The sequence below is a fragment of the Xyrauchen texanus genome, chromosome 12, assembly GCF_025860055.1.
Source record: "Xyrauchen texanus isolate HMW12.3.18 chromosome 12, RBS_HiC_50CHRs, whole genome shotgun sequence".
Classification (NCBI taxonomy): domain Eukaryota; kingdom Metazoa; phylum Chordata; class Actinopteri; order Cypriniformes; family Catostomidae; genus Xyrauchen; species Xyrauchen texanus.
Genome location: NC_068287.1, coordinates 26,615,218 through 26,639,170, shown reverse-complemented (window position 1 = coordinate 26,639,170; position 23,953 = coordinate 26,615,218). Strand labels below are relative to the sequence as shown.

Genomic DNA, 23,953 nt, shown 5'->3' with positions numbered 1-23,953 from the left:
ATATGATCCAATTATGATCCAAAATGAATTTTCTTGATAAAAAATATGATTGTGTCTGGTAACATGCATGTAAAATGGCTATAAATAGTATTTTATCTTAGCATAAAGCTGACAGTTTACACAAGGTATATTTCTATATTTCTTCTGCTCCAAACTTACATGAAATTTACTTCTCTGTCTGTATGTAACACATCATAAGAAAGAGTTTCACCGCTGATCAAATGCACTTTGTATTGCATCATTTATATGTATAAATGTTTTCCATCTGAAAGGACTAAATATTAAATGAAACAAATGACAATAAAATGCAAAGTAATCTTTCAGTAATCAAATTACTTTTCGAATGTAACTGTATTCTAATTACTAATTATTTAAATTGTAACTGTAGTGGAATACAGTTACTAATGTTATGTATTTTAAATAAGTAATCCCATTACATGTATTTCGTTACTCCCCAACCCTGTTCACGTGTTATCTTTGAACAGGTAAACTCTGTTAATGCATATTTGATATGGCTTAGTCCTTGACAGGTTTGTGATAAGAGGGTCATTATGTTCATATTTAACTATACCCGGACATTGTGACTAAACTCTTTACGTGGCAGCAGACTTTATTCTATCTGGTCCACATAAGACAAAACAGTCTACATATTAGCCATCTGAACTAAGTATTGTTTACTAGCCTACTTATACTACTCTGACTCACATATATAGTGTTTTGATCAGACAGTGTGTATAAGGAAACCTAGAGAATCTATCACACTAGTTTTGAATGTTTGCATGACTTTGAATTCATGTCTTCTCATTAGCTTGTAAATGATTAACTGAGATGGCATTTGCAAGCCATTGTGGTATTTTTGATTGAGTGAGCATTTACAAAAACACTAATGAAAGAAGTCAACTGAAAAACAGTGATGATGACCAGTGGCAAATCATATTTTCAGTTTAGCAGTCTCTCTGTCTATCATTTTTTATAGTCTATCACAGATTATATAATTGAAATCTTGTTCATAAAGAAATATAATCATTGCCCTCTGAATTTTTCACTTTTTGAGTGTTTTTATTCTCCTGCCAAAACAAGTTTAAAGAAAATACCCAAACGAGTGTGAGGTAAGAAATGCGTTTTTTTTTTTTTCATTTTTAGAGTTATCTGATTGGTGGGACCTATAGACAATTTGAACACGAGTTGTTGAGGAGGAGGGACATTTGAGCCAATAGGATATTAATTGTCTAGTGTCTATTAAATTTGGAAATTTGTGCATTCTCATCTAGTTGCTCCTCTTTAACATTAAGCCCTTGTTACGCTGGACTTTAGTTTGAAGTTCTCTTGTTTTCCGCTCGCAGAACATTTGGTGAAGAGCTGACTGACGACGGCAAGCAACACTGACGGATAAACACGTCAATCAATAAACGGAGAAGACTTAACGGAGTACAAATATGTCGAATGAAAAGTCGAAGTTAACGTATGTGATAACTGGAGGGTGCGGTTTTCTCGGACAGCACCTGCTGCAAGTTTTGTTGGAGAAAGAAGAAAATATTAAGGAGATCAGACTTTTTGATAAACATATTAACCCAAATCTTCTTAGTCACAGTACAGGTAAGTCTGGAACTCTTTTTTTTTTATGCTGTTTGCCTCTTATGCATACTGATTTATACTAGACTAGAATGTTAGGCTACGTGTATGTTTGCGTCTCAAATCCTAGTGAAGCGCGCACCTAGTGAGGGTGCATTTTGGTCGTCTTTGCAGTTCATTTGCTTTTATGTCTTAATTTTTTCGCCCCAATAGTGTATAACATTTATATTTTTCGTCACATATGTATTCTGCTGTCTCTGTGATTCACTATGTATGGGGTCGTTGACAATGACAAACATTGTCCGAGGTGAAAAAAATGAGATCTAGTTTAAAACACGTGTGTCATGTTTGTAGAAATATAATCTTTGTGTGCATGTTGGTGTCATACATTTATGAAAAACATAAAAAGATTACTTAAAAATGTCAAGTGGTGTAACCATCAAGTAAAATGTATTAAAATACTTTCAATGCTTATTGAATAGACGTGAGGGTACACAACTTAATCATTCATTTCAAAGTGGTTTTACACTTCTTTTTTTAAAATTTTATTTATTTATATAATTATAATTATTTTTGTATTTTTTTACAAATATCATACATTTTTGAGTCACGGATATCAAGTTTTCTTAGGGTTACTCCATTTGACCTGAACAAAATAAGCCTTATAAATGTAAAAAATATGAATGTTGGTTATGCCACTTGACTTTGATTTGATGGACAATAGTTTTTGGAAATATTAATAATATTTAATGTATATTCTCCTCTTTTTTATTTTTTAAAAGAAATAATAGGATAAGATTATTCCAAGTTATTTATACTAACATAATTTCAGCTTTTTTACCCTTTTTGTTTTCTTCTTTTTTTTTTTTTTTTACTGGCTACAGACAGATAGACCGCTTGGATACTTCTGACTTTAACCCCCAGACAAAATATAAAAAAGACTTTGGACTTAGAAATTGAAAACATCATTATAGAGGAGTATTCAATTAAATGTTTTGTATGAATTAAATTTTTAATGTATTGTTGATGAATAACTCAATAGATCCTGAGTTACTACAAAGAAAAAAAGAGTGGCACGTCATTGACCCATTAGCAAATATCAGTGATGCATACCTTACTGTGCATCAAAGGGGAAACATCTGTTGTTACCGTTTTGCAAAGGACGGGAAAACGTGTATTCATAACATGACATAGGAAATGAAAACATTCTTTCACGTCACTGTGATGACAGCCTTGGCTTTGTTGAACATATTTGGGCAATTACTTGCGAGGTCAGGGCCGCCAACATCAGTCTCTCCCATCCGATCCAATTCCCTCCTTTCATCTCCTCTTTCACCACCAGGGTCCAGGATGCACCATCCATCCAATGACATGCTCAGCACAAAGGGTGCATATTCAGTGATTTCAGCGATCTAGCTGACAATAATCGTTAAAAGCATTATATTTGAACAATTCATATGAGTCAGATCTCTCATTGTGTTATGTTTTAGAGTATCTCATTTCAGCAGTACAACAATTATAAACTTAATTATAATTATTAATAAATCAGTTTGATAAATGAACAGCATAGCTGTGAGTTGACAACTTGCTTAGCTGGGGCACATGTCCTTTTTTAACTATTCTATTTCATTATGTAATCTGCCTGAGAAATAAATACAAAGTTTGGAAGTTAGATTTGAAGGTTTCCAAACTGGTTCCAGTTTGCATATTAAATGTTCTTTACTAGCTAGAGTTTGTTACATACTCTGCTGGATCCATTGTCCTGCCTTTGTGTATTGTTGGTCTCACAAGAGTTGCTTCCATTGATTTCAGTTTGGGTCAATGAAGGAAAATTGCATTAACTCCACAAAGATATGTGAAATCTTCTCCATCTTAGCATATGGTCACAGTCCAAATGGCAAAAGTAAGAGGTTATATAAGCTCTTCTTATCAGAAGTTAACGTTGACCCAATGGTACAGTGAACATGCAAAAATTGCATGTTCATGAATCTCTATGACTGTTTGTCAAAGCATTTGCTCTTAGGCAGACATTATTTATGATGCTGTTTAAGATTGTAAACCACCATTACTCGAGCATTATGTTAACATTGTTGCTGCTATGCTACTCCAATAGTAATAATTATTGTTTGCCTTTAGTGCAGTAAAGAGGCCATAGTTTTTTGAGATTTGGAATGCAGCATTGTTCTGTGCAGACTCCAGAGGCTGTTAATCTTTGCAGAATATCTATAAATATCTTTGTTCATTATTATGACAAGTCAATGGTAAGTAAGAATGAGAACAATAAAATCAGTTTACCAGGAAAGGAGAGGTTTTAGATTCCAATGTGTGGATTGAGAAAGAGAGACTTTGTATAGTTCCTGTGTGAATAACTGTATCTTTGTCAACAAGAATGTCAGTGATGTGCACTCAGGACCCTAGCAAGAATGAAGATTGTTTACAAACAATGAGACCATTAAGATGTTGCCATCAGGAAACTTCCTGGGCAATACACAGCTTAGTCTATTTATATTTATTCAACATAACATACCTTTCCTGCCATTACATTCCCTTGCTACTCGTGTGTGTGTATGTGTGTGTGTGTGTGTGTGTGTGTGTGTGTGTGTGTGTGTGTGTGTGTGCGTGTTTTTGTGATTTACGAGGACAATTTTGTAAGTTACAAACTGGTAATTACAAGGTCATTATGCTATAAATGTGATTTATGAGGACATTTCTAGTGTCCCCATAATTCAAATCGCTTAAAAATCATACTAAACAATGTTTTATTGAAAATGTAAAAATGCAGAATGTTTTCTGTGAGGGTTAGGTTTAGGGGTTGTGTTAGGTTTAGAGGATAGAAGCTATAGTTTGTACAGTATAAAAGTCATTATGTCTATGGAAAGTCCTCATAATGATAGGTAGACCAACAAGTGTGTGTGTGTGTGTGTGTGTGTGTGTGTGTGTGTGTGTGAGCGTGTATTTATCACTTTGTGGGGACCAAATGTCCCCATAAGGATAGTAAAACCCGAAATTTTTGACCTTGTGGGGACATTTTGTCGGTCCCCATGAGGAAAACAGCTTATAAATCATACTAAATTATGTTTTTTGAAAATGTAAAAATGCAGAAAGTTTTCTGTGAGGGTTAGGTTTAGGGGTAGGGTTAGGTTTAGGAGATAGAATATAAAGTTTGTACAGTATAAAAACCATTATGTCTATGGAAAGTCCCCATAAAACATGGAAACACAACATGTGTGTGTGTGTGTGTGTGTGTGTGTGTGTGTGAGTGTGTGTGTATGTGTGTGCGTGTGTGTGTGAACTTGGCATTAAAGCTCATTCTGATTCTGAGGTAAATGAAAGAGATGAGAATGTAGATGCTGGTCTTGACAGCATCTGTCACAAACACATTCATGCATCTCAATGCGGTCCAATACATGCTACACTTGTTATCAGTTTAGTAACATTGTGTTTCTAATAAAGTGCCCGGCATGGTCTTCTGCTGTTTTAGCCCATCTGTCTCAAGTTTTGTGTATTCTGAGATGCTATTCTGCTCACTACATTTGTACAGAGAGGTTATCGGAGTTACCGTCGCCTTTCTGCCAGCTCGAACCAGTCTGGCCATTCTCTGTTGACGTCTCTCATCAACAAAGTGTTTCCATCTGCAGAACTGCCACTCACTGGATGTTTTTTGTTTTTGGCACCATTCTGAGTAAATTCTAGAGACTGTTGTGTGTGAAAATCCCAGGTGATTAGCAGTTACAGAAATACTCAAACCAGCCTGTGTGGCACCAACAGTAATGCCACAGTTGAAAACATTGAGATTTGTTTCACCATTCTTATGGTTGACGTGAACAATAACTGAAGCTCCTGACCCATATCGCCATGATATTATGCATTGTACTGTTGCCACATAATTGGCTGATTAGATAATCGCATGAATATTAGGAACACCTGTACACGTACGTAAAGTGCTCTGAGAATTATTTTTTTTTGTGTCAATCTGCACTATTTTTCCATTGTTTTTCTATGTAACTTTGGATCGTGATTCACTGCGTTTTTTTTTAGCTTTTTACACTATATCAGAGAACGTCTGTGTCCGAGATTTGCATATTGTCGGAGTATGTATTGCATTTATTAAAGAACATACTTAACGGCCATTAAATAAAGTAAGTTCTTTAGGAATGCAGGCAAATAGTTTGAATACAAGACCTGTGAAAATATTTTACTCTGGTTTTGTTTAACAACTCTGATTTAACCACAAGGAACAGGTTTCCTGCTATGTCTGGCACTTAAAGTTAAAAAGAGCCACCTGTTTTTTTTTTTTTTAATTCAGCAATTTGAATTTGACGTCTCGGCTCCTGTGGTATTATGCGATAGTACAGTGTCCGGTGGATGTGCACTCGGTGGGTGGGTCATCCGGATATTTCTCACCTACTGTTTTATGAATACTGAGGTTTCGGATGCTCTACTCTGAATTTTAAAGATAAAGATAATTTTGTAAAAATCCAAATAACTTTACAGATCTTTATTATAAAGGGTTTGAACAATGTTTTCCATGCTTGTTCAATGAACCATAAACAATTAATGAACATGCACCTGTGGAACGGTTGTTAAGACACTAACAGCTTACAGACGGTAGGCAATTAAGGTCACCGTTACAAAAACTTAGGACACTAAATAAACCTTTCTACTGACTCTGCAATACACCAAAAGAAAGATGCCCAGGGTCCCTGCTCATCTGCGTGAATGTGCATTAGGCATGCTGCATGGAGGCATGAGGACTGCAGATGTGGCCAGGGCAATAAATTGTAATGTCCGTACTGTGAGATGCCTAAGACAGAGCTACAAGGAGACAGGAAGGACAGCTGATCATCCTTGAAGTGGCAGACCATGTGTAACAACACCTGCACCGGATCGGTATATCTGAATATCACACCTGCGGGACAGGTACAGGATGGCAACAACAACTGCCCGACTTACACCAGGAACACACAATCCCTCCATCAGTGCTCAGACTGTCCGCAATAGGCTGAGAGAGGCTGGATTTAGGGCTTGTAAGCCTGATGTAAGGCAGGTCCTTACCAGACATCACCGGCAACAACGATGAGCACAAACCCACCTTCGCTGGACCAGACAGGACTGGCTAAAAGTGCTCTTCACTGACGAGTCACAGTTTTGTCTTTGTCCGTCATGGTCTGGGGCGGTGTGTCACAATCTTTTTGTGAATCTTTTTATGTTCATACAAATATTTACACATGTTAAGTTTGCTGAAAATAAAAGCAGTAGGAAGTGAGAGGACGTTTCTTTTTTTGCGGAGTTTATATGTAGGAAAGTGTGCATACTTGGACACAGTCAATATCAACTTTTAAAAGTGCATCTCGAGGCAAATGCATTCTGTAATATTTGTTGCTCTGTGTTTGAATGGCCCCTTAAATAAAATTGTCATAAAGCAACTGCCTGTACATCATCGCTCAAGCTTTTATTCTTAGTTTATTCAATTAAAATTAAGTGTTTTTATTCTGTTTTATAACAAGAAATAATAATAATAATAATAATAAAAACAAATCCTATGCATAAAATACATGAAGAATGATAAGAAATACCTATAAATGTTGCCTGAATATCAGAACTGAACAATCTCTTTCTCTTTCTTAGAGCATGTGAAGGTGGTATTGATACAGGGAGATATAACAGATTACAGGAGTGTACAGGATGCCTTCCAGGGAGCAGATCTGATCATCCACACAGCTAGTTTGGTTGATGTTTGGTACAAAGTCCCTGAAAAGACCATCTATGCAGTCAATGTACAAGGTGAGTGAGAAAACTTATAAGAAATAAATCAGGGAAATTAAAAGAGAGGGGTTTTCAGAAGTAATGTCAAAGTGTTAATTTCTTCTGATGTTAAAACTCTTTCTCTTATCCCAGCTTAATATGCCAGACACAGCAACACTGACTCAGCCAATGAGTTTGGGGCAGGACAATTAGTTTGTTCAACCAATGGCCAACGGGGGTATATTCAGGAAACCTATCTGAAAACATTCATTATTTTTGCATTTAGAGGCACAGAATTTAAACTTTTCAGCTTTAAAAGTAAGTGAAGGAAAAGAGTTCAAGAAACTTGATAAAAAAAAATGAATAGGCTGGAATTGAATACAAATAAACGCTCCAAAGGAATGAAATACAACAGTAAGTCGTGAGTCAATGAGTCACTGAATGCTGCCGGTCTCAAAAATATATACTTTAATATAAATAAATGTCACAATGTGTTTGTTTTGGCTTTTGGTTTCTCCCACAGTTTTCCTTTAGTAACATTTACAATAACCATAAAACTTTACAGTCAGTGTGGACAGGAAGTGCATCATTTACTCTCACTCAAGGCAGTACTTCTTTTGCTTGTTGTTTGTGTGTTGTTTGTGTTTATTTTCAAATATCCTCCCATTTGCAGGGGCACATCATGTGGCTTTCAGCAATACTGTGGTTTAGTTTACTATGCAATGACTCACATATTCTTCAACTCATTGAATGGATCTCAATCTTAGTTCCAAATGTGTCTGACATTTTAGATGTATTCAGCACAAACTGCAACACTGGTGGAAACAACATTCATCACAGATTTGATGCCCTGTTTTACAATCTACCTCGTTACTTTTCAGCCTTTTTCAACATACAAATTAGAGCCTGACCGATATGGGATTTTTGATACTGATACCAATTTTAGAGGGGGGAAATTCATAGATTACCGATATGGTGGCTGATATAGTTACGTTTTGAGCTGGTGTGTGGATTGTTCACCGATTTTGCACCGATAAGACTATGCAAAGCTACTCCGAAGGCTGCTTTCTTATTTTTATCAAAGAATATTTGTTATTATTATTATTATACATTGTGAACCAATTGTAGAAATGAACACAGAGAAAATAAAGAATAAATAAAAATACAATAAATAGCTAAATAAACATCAGCATTACTGTTTAATATCAGTCAAACGCTGACCATATTAATACTGACAGTCAATTATTGGCAGGTTGTAAAACTAGAAGCATTTACACCTGCTGAGTCAAGAGATAAATAGCGGCAGCGGTGTTACACCATATTCTGCTTTACAAGTTCAGAGGAAACTTTCAATGGTGGAAAACAGACTTAAATATTACATTTTATAAATACAATGACTGGAATTGTTTGGTTGAAGAGGGTACCAAACTGTGAATCCTGAACAAAACAGTTTGGGGAATACATCAAACTGTTCAACTCCGCTGACAAGCAATGAAAGTAGCTACTTGGTTAGCTAGTTAGCTATAAGCTCGTTGTCATGGAGAGTAAAAGATGGACCAGCATTGCGTCTCACCAACTAGGTAACAGCATCTCACCAACAGCGTAGTGTGAAATGAACGCTCAACAGACACAATCCACCACCGCACCGTTGTCTGATGAGCTGCAAAAAGATGCTCTGTTGTTTACCTTTCAATCTGCTACATTACTTACTGCACTGACAATCTATAGCTGGCTAACAGAAAACAGACATGAGTGACATGGTTGTCAGGACAAGGTTAACGTTATATTAGTTATATTGAAAAGCAAAAATTATGGGGTCATTATTTATTAAATTTCCAGTATATATTTCACAAACTAGTTAGCAACTTGCAGTGAAGAGACCGCTCAACTCTGCACCGCTTAACTCCACCCTGTCTGCAGAGCCAGTGTCAGCTCTGTAAGCAATGGAGTCGGATCACCAGTCCAGCCCTTATGACAGTAACCGTTCTTTTGGTTTGGATAAACTTTTTTTTTTTTTTTTCATTCCAACCAAATATATTAACACAGACTCAAACAAGATTCCTGAAGTAACCACATCAATGCAATGTTTCTACTGTTTGTTGTTTCATTTTAGCTTTCCCAATTGGATTTCCCAATGTGAGACAGTCCTGTTTTCTTCACCCTCTCTAACTGTTTGTCATGTGTTTGAATGATTTTTAGTTAAATGAAAGAAGCTGACTTGATATCTTGTTCTTTCTCAATGTTATTATCCAACAGGAACGGAGAATGTAATAAATGTCTGTGTGGAAATTGGCATTCAGTATCTGATCTATACAAGCTCCATGGAGGTGGTTGGTCCAAATGTAAAAGGAGATCATTTTATCAGGTATTTATATAAAATGTATCTAAAATTTGGGCTTTGTTTTAATGTAAAGTGTCTCCACATAATCATATGAGTTTATCTTAAAAATATTATATACATTTTAAATACTTTAGACTTTTAAAGAATGTACTGTAGATATTATTGAGAGAATGTTTGGGAGACATCACTGGATTGGATTGCAGATGCTGAATTCATTACAGAATGTCTTGCCAGCATTCCAGACAGAATGCCAACATTTCATGCATATATTGAAATATCTGTCACAAGGCCACAGCCATAATCTGTGAATGCTCTCTGTACTATCTTAACATCTGAAAATGCTTTTGTGTTGTTATCTTGTGTCAGCAGGCTCAGACAGAATTTGCAGACTTTATAGGAAAATCAGTGATATATATATATATATAAACATATTTAATCATGTTAAAATGTGTCAAAACTGAGAGAACTACACTCTTACTGGTAGCTGAAACTACAATCAAATTTGCCACAATATGTTATAAACAAAGGGGGTTTTCTTTGCAGTTCTAGTAATTGGCTATTTTCAAAGAAAAATATGTTACACAATCTTTTAAATAAAGATTTGTAGAGGTTATATCTAAATTACAGCTTAAGGATGACTTTTGTATCACATTTGCTTCAAAAATAAAGGGTTTTAACTGAAGCCGTGCATAGAACTGTAATTACACACACTCACACACACACACACACACACACACACACACACACAGAGCAAAACCTGGAAACTGTTCAGTTACTGCCACGTGCTGCAAACATTAACATTTACCCTGGAGAGCAACTAACATGCACTCATATTCCATTTTAAGATTGTTTTCCTGCCTCCTACAGATTAAATATCAAAGTCTTATATATCTTTGGAACTATGCTAACAAACACATTACACACATTTATTCCCTTGATCACAGGAATTTATAAACAACAAGATTATATTTCATCCTCTCCAGCTGTCAGTAATGATCACATTATTTCATTGTATCTTTCATCTTTTTTTGATCTGGTGCCTGTGGTGTGTTTTGATATTTAATAGTGTTGTTAAAAATCTGTAACTTGCCATGAACATGTCTTTCTAAGTTTACAATTATAAAAATTGTTTTTGCTGGAAAATTCCTGTGCTGCATTAGCCAACTATATAAAAAAAAATAAGACAAAATCTGGGCCTCAACTTAACGGGAAAAGGACAAAAAGGAAAATGTTAGAATCAGTCACCATTCTGTGTTTTCCGTCCCTTGACACAGAGGGGATGAAGATACACCATATAATGTATTCCATGAGATGGCTTACCCTAAGACCAAAGCAGCAGCTGAAAGAATGGTGCTGGAAGCCAATGGAACAAAGGTACTACATGATCTCTCTTTCACAATCTGAATTCAGTGACCATGACACAAAAACGGATGTAGAGATAACACAATATTGTTGAGGGTGAGGAAATGATGAGAGAATTTTTATGTTTGTGTGAACTTCCTTTAAACTGGATCATCTAATAGACTACTCCATAAATTATATTGAATGACAATTTATCATCAAGAATGATGATACAACAAACATATAATAGCAATTTTGTCCATGAACGTTTGATGGAATTTGTTTAAACTTGTTTGATGTTTACACTGGCCTAGTTGCCATTTTCCAGTTTTTGCACAATACTGAACCCTGCCAAACCCATGGGAAACAATCACTTGTTGCATTGACTAATGCTGGAATCCTAATAGAGGTCTAGATCATTTGCTCTTGGTGTTTCAGAATGACATGCATTCACTGGCCTGTCTTCACACTGATCAATATAAATCTTCGACAGTGTTTAGACGCTTCAAAATCTGTAATGCTGTTTAAAGATCTACATCTGGGTGACTTCTAATGTAATCCTATTAGTTTTTCTGCTACAAAAAAATAATGAAATACATTTTTATTTCTCTATCTCTCTCTCTCTCATTTTCTCCCACTTACAATGTTTAGGTAAAGGGAGGAGCTACTATCTACACATGTTCTCTGCGACCAACAGGTATCTATGGGGAACAGCATCAGCTCATGAAGGACTTCTACAACATTGGGATCCGTACAGGTGGTTGGGTTATCAGAGGAGTTCCACGGGATACAGAGCATGGACGGGTCTATGCAGGTCAGCCATCAGACTCTTGGTTCTGATTTAATTTTTTCAGCCTGTTGTATTAGTATGTATTGTCCCTTATTCGTTTTAGATAGCTTATGTAAATAACGATATTTAATAACTAAGTATGTAATTAATTAAAACTTGTTTTATTACGTATTGTATTTGAATGGGGATATAATTTATTACAGCTGACAGTTACGAGCAAACAAGGTTTGAACTTCAACCGTGACAAGATCAAACTGAAATTCACAGCTTTTTAACACTTCTGTGTACAAATTTCAAGTCTGCTTATTGGATCAATTAAGGTAAACATCATATTATATGACTACGCATTACTTACAACCGACTAGTTAAGTCTTGCCTTGAGAACAGGTGGTGCAACCAAATTAAGCACTGACTTATTTACATTTATGCATTTGGCAAAAGCTTTTCTCCAAAAGTTACAAACTAACTATTAGTTACTAAGCCAATAGTGTAAACTTGACGTCTCATCTTAAGTGAGACCTTACGGACAGTTTGCGCAACCCTACCCATGTCTTTTTGGTTCAGAAAATAGTTTCCATCTTGACTTTAACCTAGTACTTGGGACTTTGTTTTTTTTTATTGGTGATGTTTATATTTACTTAATGGCTTTACAGTTGTTATAGGTGTTACTATGTATCCCTGTTAAAAGATTTCTTTCTGGAATCCGACACCATGCACTCCTATTGAAGTGAACAAAAAAGCACACCGAATTGCACTAATTGAAAAATAAATGCATTGCATCAACAGTGCTTGCATTTTTTGGAGATGCAATTTCATATAATTGTATATTTAAGCTGTAAATATGAAATTTAAAAATCATTACAAATTCAATAATAAATATTTACCTTCCAAAATTCAGTTAAAAATTTAATTTTTGTTATTCAACAGGAAATATTCAGTCCATTTATATTTCTGTTTTGGTCTCTGAATTTCCAACCGAATATTAACCACTGAAATTTTAAACTTGTACATCCTTTTGCTGCAGGAAAAGCAGTAGAGTGCAGATGCACAATCTTCACTCTCTGCTACTATACGTCACAACTTGTCACGAACCCCGCTCCTCTGCCCCATCTCCGCTTCCGCGAGCACGCACACATGCACTCCGCGAGCGTGCTCGCTTCCCACTCCCTCGCTCCGCCCCCTTGAGCTCGTACGCTCTTTTTCCTCCCTCGGGCTTCCACGCCCGGTTTTGCTATTACGAGCTCTCGCTTGTAAACTCTCTCCCCCCTCTGACTCATGCTCGCTTCTCACGCGCTTCAGCCAGAACATTATGACCACCTGCACTCACGCGCTTCCAATCCCCACTCATCGTATACACCTGCACTCGTCCCTATCGCCTGTCATTGTTTACACCTGCACTCGCCCCTATAAATACACCATCCTTCCGTTTGTATCCCGTTGGTTATTGTATTTAGTTCCCCGTGTCTTGACCCCCGCTAGTCTCATCTAGTTTTGCCCCCCCCGCTAGTCTCATCTAGTTTTGACCTCCCTACTCGTTACCTTTTTAGCTTGCCAGCTCCCTAGTTGTTAACTGTTTTCCCGTCCTCGACCCTCTTGTTATTGTTATTCTGATTACCCCGGCTTTGACCCCCATGCTTTCCGTGACCACTCTATTTGCTATTGCCCTTTTGTTATATCCTCGTTCCCCGGCTCTCGACTCTACGCTTTCCCTGACCATTCTCCCTCTGGATTTTCCTTACTGTACCTTCGCCTGCTCTTTATTTAATAAAAGCAGTTTGTTGACTTACATTGTGACTGTCTCATCTTGTGTGTGTGTGTTCGCTACAGAATAACCAACCTCACCGCAGACAGTCACAATGTTTCACGCGGAGGATTCGCGCAGCTCAATAGAGCGGATTGTCGCGGCGCGTTCTGTGCGCGGATTTGCAGCTGGGAGTGATGACCACGCGCTCACGGCCCGGGGCAGCAGGTATGCGCTATTTCTGATTTTTTCACCCGATTTCACCTGTGTCTGCCCCTGAGCCCGTTTATGCGTCCTATGCATGTCCGAGCGCTGTGAGCTCTCCACCCCCGGAGAGGTTTTTCAGCTCTTCAGACGCTGACCAAGGGGTTTTATGCGAGGCAGCGGTTGTGTAACCCATAACCCCGCGCTCGACATTAGGGAGCCAGCAGCCCGACTCTTGGGGTTGCGTCAGGGGAGTCAACCCTTGGAGGTTTGATTTTTGTGCCCTGGCGTACCAGGTGAATTTTGATGAGGTGGCTCTGAAAGACATTTTTCAATGTGGACTGAATGAGCCAACCTCATCATTAATGCCTGGTGGTCGCTGCTCCCTTAACCTGGCTCAGTTTATTGACCTCGCCCTACTGTACGCTGGTTCCTCGTTTACCGTGGGGGAGGCAGAAACTGAACCAGCGAAGCCTACCACGGCCCCCGTCTTGAAGCCTACCACGGCCTCCGTCTTGAAGCCTTCCACGGCCCCCGTCTTGAAGCCTTACACGGCCCCCGTCCTGAAGCCTTACACGGCCCCCGTCCTGAAGCCTTACACGGCCCCCGTCTTGAAGCCTTACATGGCCCCCGTCTTGAAGCCTTACACGGACCCCGTCTTGAAGCCTTACACGGCCCCAGTCCCGAAGCCTTACACGGCCCTAGTCCCGAAGCCTGACACGGCCCCAATCCCGAGGCCTGTCACGGTCCCAGCCTCGAAGCCTGGCACGGCCAGCGAGTCAACGCCCATGCCTGCCACGGCCAACGAGCCAGCGCCCATGCCCGCCACGGCCAACGAGCCAGCGCCCATGCCCGCCACGGCCAACGAGCCAGCGCCCATGCCCGCCACGGCCAACGAGCCAGCGCCCATGTCTGCCACGGTCAGCGAGCCAGCGCCTGTAGCCTCGACCGCCCCAGAGATAGCACCTGTAGCCTCGACCGTCCCCATGGCCACGTCCCCTGTTGGCCGAAGACGTAAGAGAAGGAAGAGGGCTCCTTCTCCCCAGTCTCGTCTTGTGTTCAAGACCGCAGAGGTTCCCGCAGAGTCTTCCACAGCTCTACCGACCTCGGCTCCGCCCTCAGAGTCTTCCACGGCTCTGCCGGGTTCGGCTCCACCCTCAGAGTCTTCCACGGCTCTGCCGGGTTCGGCTCCGCCCTCAGAGTCTTCCACGGCTCTGCCGGGTTCGGCTCCGCCCTCAGAGTCTTCCACAGCTCTGCCAGGTTCTGCTCCGCCCTCAGAGCCTTCCACGGCTCGGTCAGCCTCTGCTCGCCCCTCAGAGCCCTCCTGGGCTCCGCCTCACAAGTCTCTCAGGGCTCCTCCTCTCGAGCCTCCCAGGGCTCCTCCTCTCGAGCCTCCAAGGGCCCCTCCTCACGAGCCTTCTAGGGCTCCTCCTCTCGAGCCTCCCAGGGCTCCTCCTCTCGAGCCTCCAAGGGCCCCTCCTCACATGCCTCCTAGGGCTACTCCTCACGAGCCTCCCAGAGCTCTACCCCTCGAGTCTCTCAGGGCTCCATCCCTCGAGTCTTTCATGGCTCCACCCCTCAAGCCTCTCACGGCTTCGCCTCTCGAGTCTCTCAGGGCTCCATCCCTCGAGTCTTTCGTGGCTCCACCCCTCAAGCCTCTCACGGCTTCGCCTCTCGAGTCTTTCAGGGCTCCATCCCTCGAGTCTTTCATGGCTCCACCCCTCAAGCCTCTCACGGCTTCGCCTCTCGAGTCTCTCAGGGCTCCATCCCTCGAGTCTTTCATGGCTCCACCCCTCAAGCCTCTCACGGCTTCGCCTCTCGAGTCTCTCAGGGCTCCATCCCTCGAGTCTTTCGTGGCTCCACCCCTCAAGCCTCTCACGGCTTCGCCTCTCGAGTCTTTCAGGGCTCCATCCCTCGAGTCTTTCATGGCTCCACCCCTCAAGCCTCTCACGGCTTCGCCTCTCGAGTCTCTCAGGGTTCCTCCGCCTCTCAGGGCTCCGCCTCTCGAGTCTTTCATGGCTCCACCCCTCAGGCCTCTCACGGCTTCGCCTCTCGAGTCTCTCAGGGCTCCTCCCCCTCTCGGGCCTCTCAGGGCTCCCCCTCTCAAGTCTTTCAGGGCTCCTCCTCCTCTCAAGCCTCTCATGGCTTCGTCTCTCGAGTCTTTCATGGCTCCCCCCCTCAAGCCTCTCGAGCCTTCCAGGGCTCGGCCACTAGAGGCTCCTATGGCTATGCCTCCCGAGCCTCCTACGGCTCCCCCTCCAGAGCCTCCTACAGCTCCACCTCCCGAGCCTCTCATGGCTCTGCTCCCAAAGACTCCAGAGCTTCCTAGGGCTCCGCCTCTCGAGCCTTCCACGGCTCCACCACCTGAGCCTCCTACGGCTCTGCTCCCAAAGACTCCAGAGCTTCCTAGGGCTCCGCCTCTCGAGCCTTCCACGGCTCCACCACCCGAGCCTCCTACGGCTCTGCTCCCTAAGACTCCAGAGCCTTCTAGAGATTCGCCTCCCGAGCCTCCTGCGGCTCCGCCTCCCAAGCCTCCTACGGCGCCACCGCCCCCGGCTCTGCCTCCAGAGCCTACCAGGGCTTCACTCCTGGAGCCTTCTACGGCGCCACCTCCCACGGCGTCACCTCCCTCGGCTCTGCCTCCAGAGCCTTCCAGGGCTTCACCTCTGGAGCCTCCTACGGCGCCACCTCCATGGGCTCCACTTCCTGAGCCTTCCAGGCCTTCGCCCCTAAAGCCCCCCTTGGCTCCACCTCCAGAGCCTTCCAGGCCTACGCCCCTAAAGCCTCCTTCGGCCCCACCTCCAGAGCCTTCCAGGCCTTCGCCCCTAAAGCCTCCTTCGGCTCCACCTCCAGAGCCTTCCAGGCCTTTGCCCCTAAAGCCTCCTTCGGCTCCACCTCCAGAGCCTTCCAGGCCTTCGCCCCTAAAGCCTCCGTCGGCTCCACCTCCGGAGCCTTCCAGGACCCCACCTCCAGAGCCACCTACGGTGCCGCCTCTGACGGCTCCGCCTTTCACGGCTCAGCCCGGACTTCCTGACCCTCTACCTGTCCAGTGGCCTCTTCCCTGGCCTCCGGACCCTATTCCTGTCCGGTGGTCACCTTCCAGACCCCCGGACCCAGTCCCTGTTCTCCAGTCGCCTTCCAGACCCCCTGACCCAGTCTCTGCCCTAAGGCTGCCCCCTAGATCTCCCGACCACCCGCCTGTCCGCTATGTTCCCCTTGACCTTGCCTTGAACTGCCCATTAGACCCCCATGGACTGTTTCATTTCCCTTTGTGCCTTCTGTCCCCCTTGGACTGCCCTCATTTTGTTGGTGTGTTTCTGTTCCCTCGAGCTTACACGCTCGTTCTGCCCCCGCGAGCTCACACGCTCGTTCTGCCCCCCGCGAGCTCACACGCTCGTTCTGCCCCCCGCGAGCCCACACGCTCGTTTTGTTCCCTCGCGCTCCACGCAACCCAGCGTGGCCGTCAGGAGCCGTCCTATTCAGAGGGGGGAGTACTGTCACGAACCCCGCTCCTCTGCCCCATCTCCGCTTCCGCGAGCACGCACACATTCACTCCACAAGCGTGCTCGCTTCCCACTCCCTCGCTCCGCCCCCTTGAGCTCGTACGCTCTTTTTCCTCCCTCGGGCTTCCACGCCCGGTTTTGCTATTACGAGCTCTCGCTCGTAAACTGTCTCCCCCCTCTGACTCATGCTCGCTTCTCACGCGCTTCAGCCTGAACATTATGACCACCTGCACTCACGCGCTTCCAATCCCCACACATCGTATACACCTGCACTCGTCCCTATCACCTGTCATTGTTTACACCTGCACTCGCCCCTATAAATACACCATCCTTCCGTTTGTATCCTGTTGGTTATTGTATTTAGTTCCCCGTGTCTTGACCCCCGCTAGTCTCATCTAGTTTTGCCCCCGCTAGTCTCATCTAGTTTTGACCTCCCTACTCGTTACCTTTTTAGCTTGCCAGCTCCCTAGTTGTTAACTGTTTTCCCGTCCTCGACCCTCTTGTTATTGTTATTCTGATTACCCCGGCTTTGACCCCCTTGCTTTCCGTGACCACTCTATTTGCTATTGCCCTTTTGTTATATCCTCGTTCCCCGGCTCTCGACTCTACGCTTTCCCTGACCATTCTCCCTCTGGATTTTCCTTACTGTACCTTCGCCTGCTCTTTATTTAATAAAAGCAGTTTGTTGACTTACATTGTGACTGTCTCATCTTGTGTGTGTGTTCGCTACACAACTAGGTGGCGAATGTTGATGAAATTGCACCTTCAAAAAATGCAAACACTGGAAATGCAATGTGTTTATTTTTTAAATGGGTGCAATTTAGTGTGCTTTTTTTTTTTGTTTGAAAGACATTTGTCGTTAATTTACTTCTATCCACTCCACCCAGTAATATTTTAAATAGCATGGATGTGTTCTGGTGCACGCAGGTAATGTGGCGTGGATGCATTTGCTGGCAGCACGTGCTCTGCGAGAGCATCCTGAAAAGCTGGGAGGGCAATTTTATTTTTGCTACGATGACTCCCCATACCAAAGTTACGAAGACTTCAACATGCAGTTTCTTTCGGCCTTCAACTTCCGATCATTGCACATGCCAGTGTGGGTGCTATGGTTCGTAGCATGGATGAACGACCTGCTGCGCTGGCTCCTTAAACCATTTTACAACTACACACCACTGCTCAACGGATACACACTTGCCGTGGCCCGCACATCCTTCACTGTGAGCACAGACAAGGCATGTCGCCACTTTCAATACAAACCACTCTACAGTTGGGAGCAATGCCAGGCACGTACACAATGCTGGGTGAACACGTTCCCTTTAGAAACCAGTAGTAAGAACACTTAGCAGCTGCTTAATATATAATTACAGTAACACCTGTGGTCAATTTCTTGTGGCAAGCAATAGGTTTCTCTCACCCATAGCTTTTGTAATGCCAGACTGTTCAGAAAAGACCATACTGTTTAAATCTGATATATTACAGCACAGTTAACATTTAGAACAAGCATAGTTCAACGGAACACAGTTTCATAATATTACTGCTGTCATGATCTATTACACTATGTAACACCATTTTTGTTCCTTGGTAGTAAGTGTTATTTCCTAATTGCTTATGCCTCAAAAGCATAGAAAATGGCTATTATTATGCACAAACTGATATTTTGAAATGTACCCATTTCCAATGATAAAACGGGCAAATTTGTGTCTTTTAGTTCACAAAGTCAGAAAAAAACAACATGAATCCAAATTAACATTTATTTATACTAAAGTAATAAAAACATTTACTACAAAAGATTTAGAAGCAAGTCGTTTTCGAGATTTATGATTATACTGTAAATCGCTTTCACAAATCAGCCCCCAAATGTATTCACCCATCATGTTCTCATTATATTGTCCTTGGTAGCGGTGAGTCCAGTATATCCTGATGGAAGCGCTCACCTTGCTCCTCCAAGTACGCTCCCATGTTCTCCTTGAATTTATCAAGATGAGCATCAAGGATATATGGACTTTGAGGGACATCCTACAGCCCATTGTGCCATAGTTCTTGTCCAGAGTCTCAACCAGCTCCACATAGTTTTTGGCCTTTTAATTGCCAAGGAAGCCCCGAACCACTGTGACAAAGCTGTTCCAAGCTGCTTTCTCCTTACTTGTGAGCTTCTTGTGGAATTCATTGCACTCCAGGATCTTCTTTATCTCTGGTCTGAAAAAGACACTGGCTTTGACATTTGCCTCAGACAGCTTAGGGAAGAAGTCTTCAAGGTAATTGAAGGCTGCCGACTCCTTTTCTAGAGCTCTGACAAATTGTTTCATAAGGTCCAATTTGATGTGCAGTGGTGGCATCTGCACCTCAGCCCGCCAGTGGCTCCCACTTGACGTTGTTCCTCCCCACAGAGAACTCTGTCTGGTGTGGCCAGTTCCACCTGTGGTAGTGCGCCTTGGTATCCCTGCTGTCCCAAAGGCATCCCAAAAAAACATTTTAAAATTAAAAACTTTTACAGTTTTAAAAAGTATTTTTTTTATAACATAACATTCTGAGCAACAATTGTCCATCTTACATTCCAGAGTTTTTTTGCAGTGCTCGCAGGTGAAATGAGGTGCCCAGGGTTTGTCTTGATCCCCTTTAGGCATGCCGAAATATGTCTTGTAGGCCTTCCACATATTAGCAGATGCTTTTTCACTCTTGTCTTGATAAATTGGCCACAGGCATAGCAAAATGTGTCTGCCGGGATGCTTGTAGCGTCTTGATGCCATCTCAGAAAAATGCAGATATGTATCCAACTAACAATCGCATTTCAAAATATCAATGTCCCGGTCACAAAAGCAAAGTTTGTGGGGAACAATAGCCATTTTCTATTCTTTTGAGGCTTAAACAATTAGGAAACAACACCTACTACCCAGGAACCAATAAATAAATAATGTGTTACACGTGTTATGTATTTCCTGTTGATAGTTAAAATGAATATGACTTAATGATTGATGTAATGGTAGCAGTTGGATGCATAAGCTTTACATCACATGCAACATTTTTATGTTTGTTGGCAGTACTCTGGCAATACAGAAATGTGTCATTATTTTGTCTGCTAGCTACAGGAAAGGTCTTTATCAGTGTGATACAACATTGTATACACACCACCACATTTACTTGTTTATAATACATATGTAATTATCTTAACTATTGTAGTTCTCTTAAAAATATTTAGTCGTTTGAATGCAACACTTGCAGGTTTTATTTACACATAGCTTAATAGCATAAGTAATTCGAAACACCTTTTCTGCTCTCCAAACCACCACAAACATAAATAATTATATAGCTGACTCACTCACCATAACCACCCATCCCCTTCTCCCAAAATCTGAGAAGTTCCATTTCTGTGTGGACAACTAAAAATATATTTACTCCAGATGAGTGTTACTATGCAGCTACATTTTCCACATTAGCTCCCTTTGTTATAGTGGTTGTATAATAGCAATGCACAATACAAGGAACAAAGTTTTGCAAACTGATATTATATCTGTGTATTATTCAACAATAAAAAAAGTGTTGCACATTTAGCCATGTCATTTTAAATATTACCACATATTTACAAGATGGTTTGAAATACATTATATACAAGAGAAGAGTGTCTTTTTTTTGCCTGATTTGTGGCAGTTGGATTATACAGTATAGAGGTCCATTATGAGGGTTCTTGGGCTGTTTTCTTCAACAGTCCAAACCTTGAAGAAGAGAGGGTGTTCCTAACTGGCTTCAATCCAAGGGTATTCCCTTAAACTGAAATGAATTATGTCAGGGAGTCTTCGTAAAAGAGAGTTTCCATAGTGACCTTCATAATATTGACGCTTATGTTAGTGATAAAATGGAATATTGTCCTAAACAGCTGAACACAACACCAACTATTTGAGGTTTAACCCTGAGGACGTGGTACTACCAGTGTCTGAATGTGTCTGGGTGGGTCCCCCTAGACCCACTAACCTTCCTCAAAATGTAATACACATGTAAAATCAGAAAAAGTTATTTAGCTTTGTATCATCATGCATCATGTATCGTATCAAGTAAGATCATACAATAAAAACTTTTCTTAACACCTTGCTCAACTAATATTAATATTATTACTTTGTTAATATTTATATGTTCTTATGTACTATTTGAAATACACAGTGTCAGGGGTAAGAATAGTACTTATGCAGAATGACTCCAGTTTAAATTCCATGCTGGTATAATTAAATCTATAATTTTCAAATAAAAGAAGTGAATTTATAACAGGAGTGGTTCTCATTTTCTTCCATATTAACTAGTGATTTAACTGATTTGATTAACATCCCAAACCAGTGGTGAACATAGTACTTTAAACATTTCCTAGGAAAATGGTTCTCAACAAGGGGGTTGGGGGAATCTGCAAACTTCCAGTGTGGCCTCAAGATGACTATTATTTAAAGAAATTAATAAAATTAAAATGTAACATCCTAATTAAAATGCTGAAATTATCTAACATCATGGTGTAGCCCTATCACATTTGATTTTTACAGTCCCTGAAACGTCTTGAATCACTAAATTAACCCATTTAAACCCACCGGTTATATTTATGACCAAAATTTAGTTTGATATTTGAGGGGTATAAAAACAGTTGTTGATGTATTTTACGCAGAGTTGTCAATTATATATGAAAGTGCATCGTTTCTTGATTTCGTATGTACATTTTTACATTGGTGGCACAATTTCTCATGTGACTAGAGCCATTCAATTCCACTGTGTCCCTCTGAAAGATGATGACTGTGTCAAAGCTACATAAAAGTAAGCAAGTAAAACCTGTCACAATACACTTACAACTACCATATTTGCTACATATATATATATATATAAAAAAAAGATTATTGATTTATTAATATGATTGCTCTGGCTCATGTAAATCATACTCACAGGTCAAAAAAACATGTTGGCAGACATAATTGTGAACAGTGGGAAAACAGAGCCTTATTTTTGTACAGGAATTGAGTTTCATTATAAAATTGCAGATTTTTAAAGTTTTGTTATAATACATTTTAAAAAGTAACATTAAAAAGAAATATGCAATATTCTTGGTTTATCATTCCCTTTTTCCTCACAAATGCAAGTTAGTAAAATTCATTACATTATTTTAGTTTAATGCTTTCGATATCTGTAGACCGCGGTTGGATTGTGAACAAGGATAAAACAAACACTTTAACTTTTTTAAGACCTGTTGTTTGTAGTAAAATACATGTCTTCACTTACAGTAGCTGGGAAAATGTTGGCATTAAATGGGTTAGTTATGATAAGTAGGCCTATTTTAATCTATTGACACTCCCCACTGTTGTAAACGTGACTATTCAGTACAAAGGTAAAGATGTTTGAGCACAAACTAGCGATTAGTAACGAAGCAGATGCAAACTGTAGGCAACATATTTACTCCAGATGAGTGTTAATACGCAGCCACATTAGCTCCCATTGTTATAGTGGTTGTATAATAGCAATGCAGAAGACAAGGAACAAAGTTTTGCAAACTGATATTATATCTGTGTATTATTCAGCAATAAAAAAGTGTTGCACATTTAGCCATGTCATTTTAAATATTACCACATATTTACAAGATGGTTTGAAATACATTATATACAAGAGAAGAGTGTCTTTTTTTTTGCCTAATTTGTGGCAGTTGGATTATACAGTATAGAGGTCCATTATGAGGGTTCTTGGGCTGTTTTCTTCAACAGTCCAAACCTTGAAGAAGAGAGGGTGTTCCTAACTGGCTTCAATCCAAGGGTATTCCCTTAAACTGAAATGAATTATGTCAGGGAGTCTTCGTAAAAGAGAGTTTCCATAGTGACCTTCATAATATTGACACTTATGTTAGTGATAAAGTGGAATATTGTCCAAAACAGCTGAACACAACACCAACTATTTGAGGTTTAACCCTGAGGACGTGGTACTACCAGTGTCTGAATGTGTCTGGGTGGGTCCCCCTAGACCCACTAACCTTCCTCAAAATGTAATACACATGTAAAATCAGAAAAAATAATTTAGCTTTGTATCATCATGCATCATGTATCGTATCAAGTAAGATCATACAATAAAAACTTTTCTTAACACCCTGCTCAACTAATATTAATATTATTACTTTGTTAATATTTATATGTTCTTATGTACTATTTGAAATACACAGTGTCAGGGGTAAGAATAGTACTTATGCAGAATGACTCCAGTTTAAATTCCATGCTGGTATAATTAAATCTATAATTTTCAAATAAAAGAAGTGAATTTATAACAGGAGTGGTTCTCATTTTCTTCCATTTGAACTAGTGATCATGAATAAAACAAACACTTTAACAAAATTTTTAACTAACTGTAGGTCAACTACGACATCTAGTGGTAATAATAATAATACCCACATGTCTGCTTTAACAAGGCCACACTACAATCCCCTAAATCCTACAAGATTTAAATTGAGCCTCAGTCACTTTTATATACATCCCTTTAATTTAATAAAATATATGATGGCTGAGGCAAAAATTCTGCCTGTCAACTTTTTGTTCATCTAAAGAATTGTGAGTCATGCAGGTTTGGAACAACATGACGTGTGTAAATAATGAAGAAAGAAGATTCTGCAATCACCAAAAATCTTGGGTAAGCTGTTGTTTGGATCTAAAGAGCTAAAATATTCTTCTAAAAATATTTGTGTTCAGCAGAAGACAGAAAGTCATACACAGGAT

At 40.8% G+C, this 23,953-nt stretch overlaps 1 protein-coding gene across 1 annotated transcript; it reads left to right on the top strand.

Annotated features, from left to right (window-relative positions):
- Window positions 1-1,239: 1,239 nt before the first annotated feature.
- LOC127652919 (3 beta-hydroxysteroid dehydrogenase type 7-like) lies at window positions 1,240-23,493 on the top strand. The gene is made up of 6 exons (XM_052139376.1): window positions 1,240-1,596; window positions 7,201-7,356; window positions 9,574-9,682; window positions 10,933-11,032; window positions 11,651-11,813; window positions 18,165-23,493. Exons 1-6 carry the CDS (start codon window positions 1,437-1,439, stop codon window positions 18,578-18,580), a joined length of 1,104 nt encoding a protein of 367 aa, XP_051995336.1. The 5' UTR covers window positions 1,240-1,436; the 3' UTR covers window positions 18,581-23,493.
- The last annotated feature ends 460 nt before the right edge of the window (window positions 23,494-23,953 follow it).

Coding starts and splice junctions, on each gene's coding strand:
- LOC127652919 (XM_052139376.1), top strand. CDS start 1,437: ATGTCGAATGAAAAGTCGAAGTTAACGTATGTGATAACTGGAGGGTGC. Junction 1,597..7,200: donor TCTTCTTAGTCACAGTACAG/GTAAGTCTGGAA, acceptor TCTCTTTCTTAG/AGCATGTGAAGGTGGTATTG. Junction 11,033..11,650: donor TGGAAGCCAATGGAACAAAG/GTACTACATGAT, acceptor TACAATGTTTAG/GTAAAGGGAGGAGCTACTAT.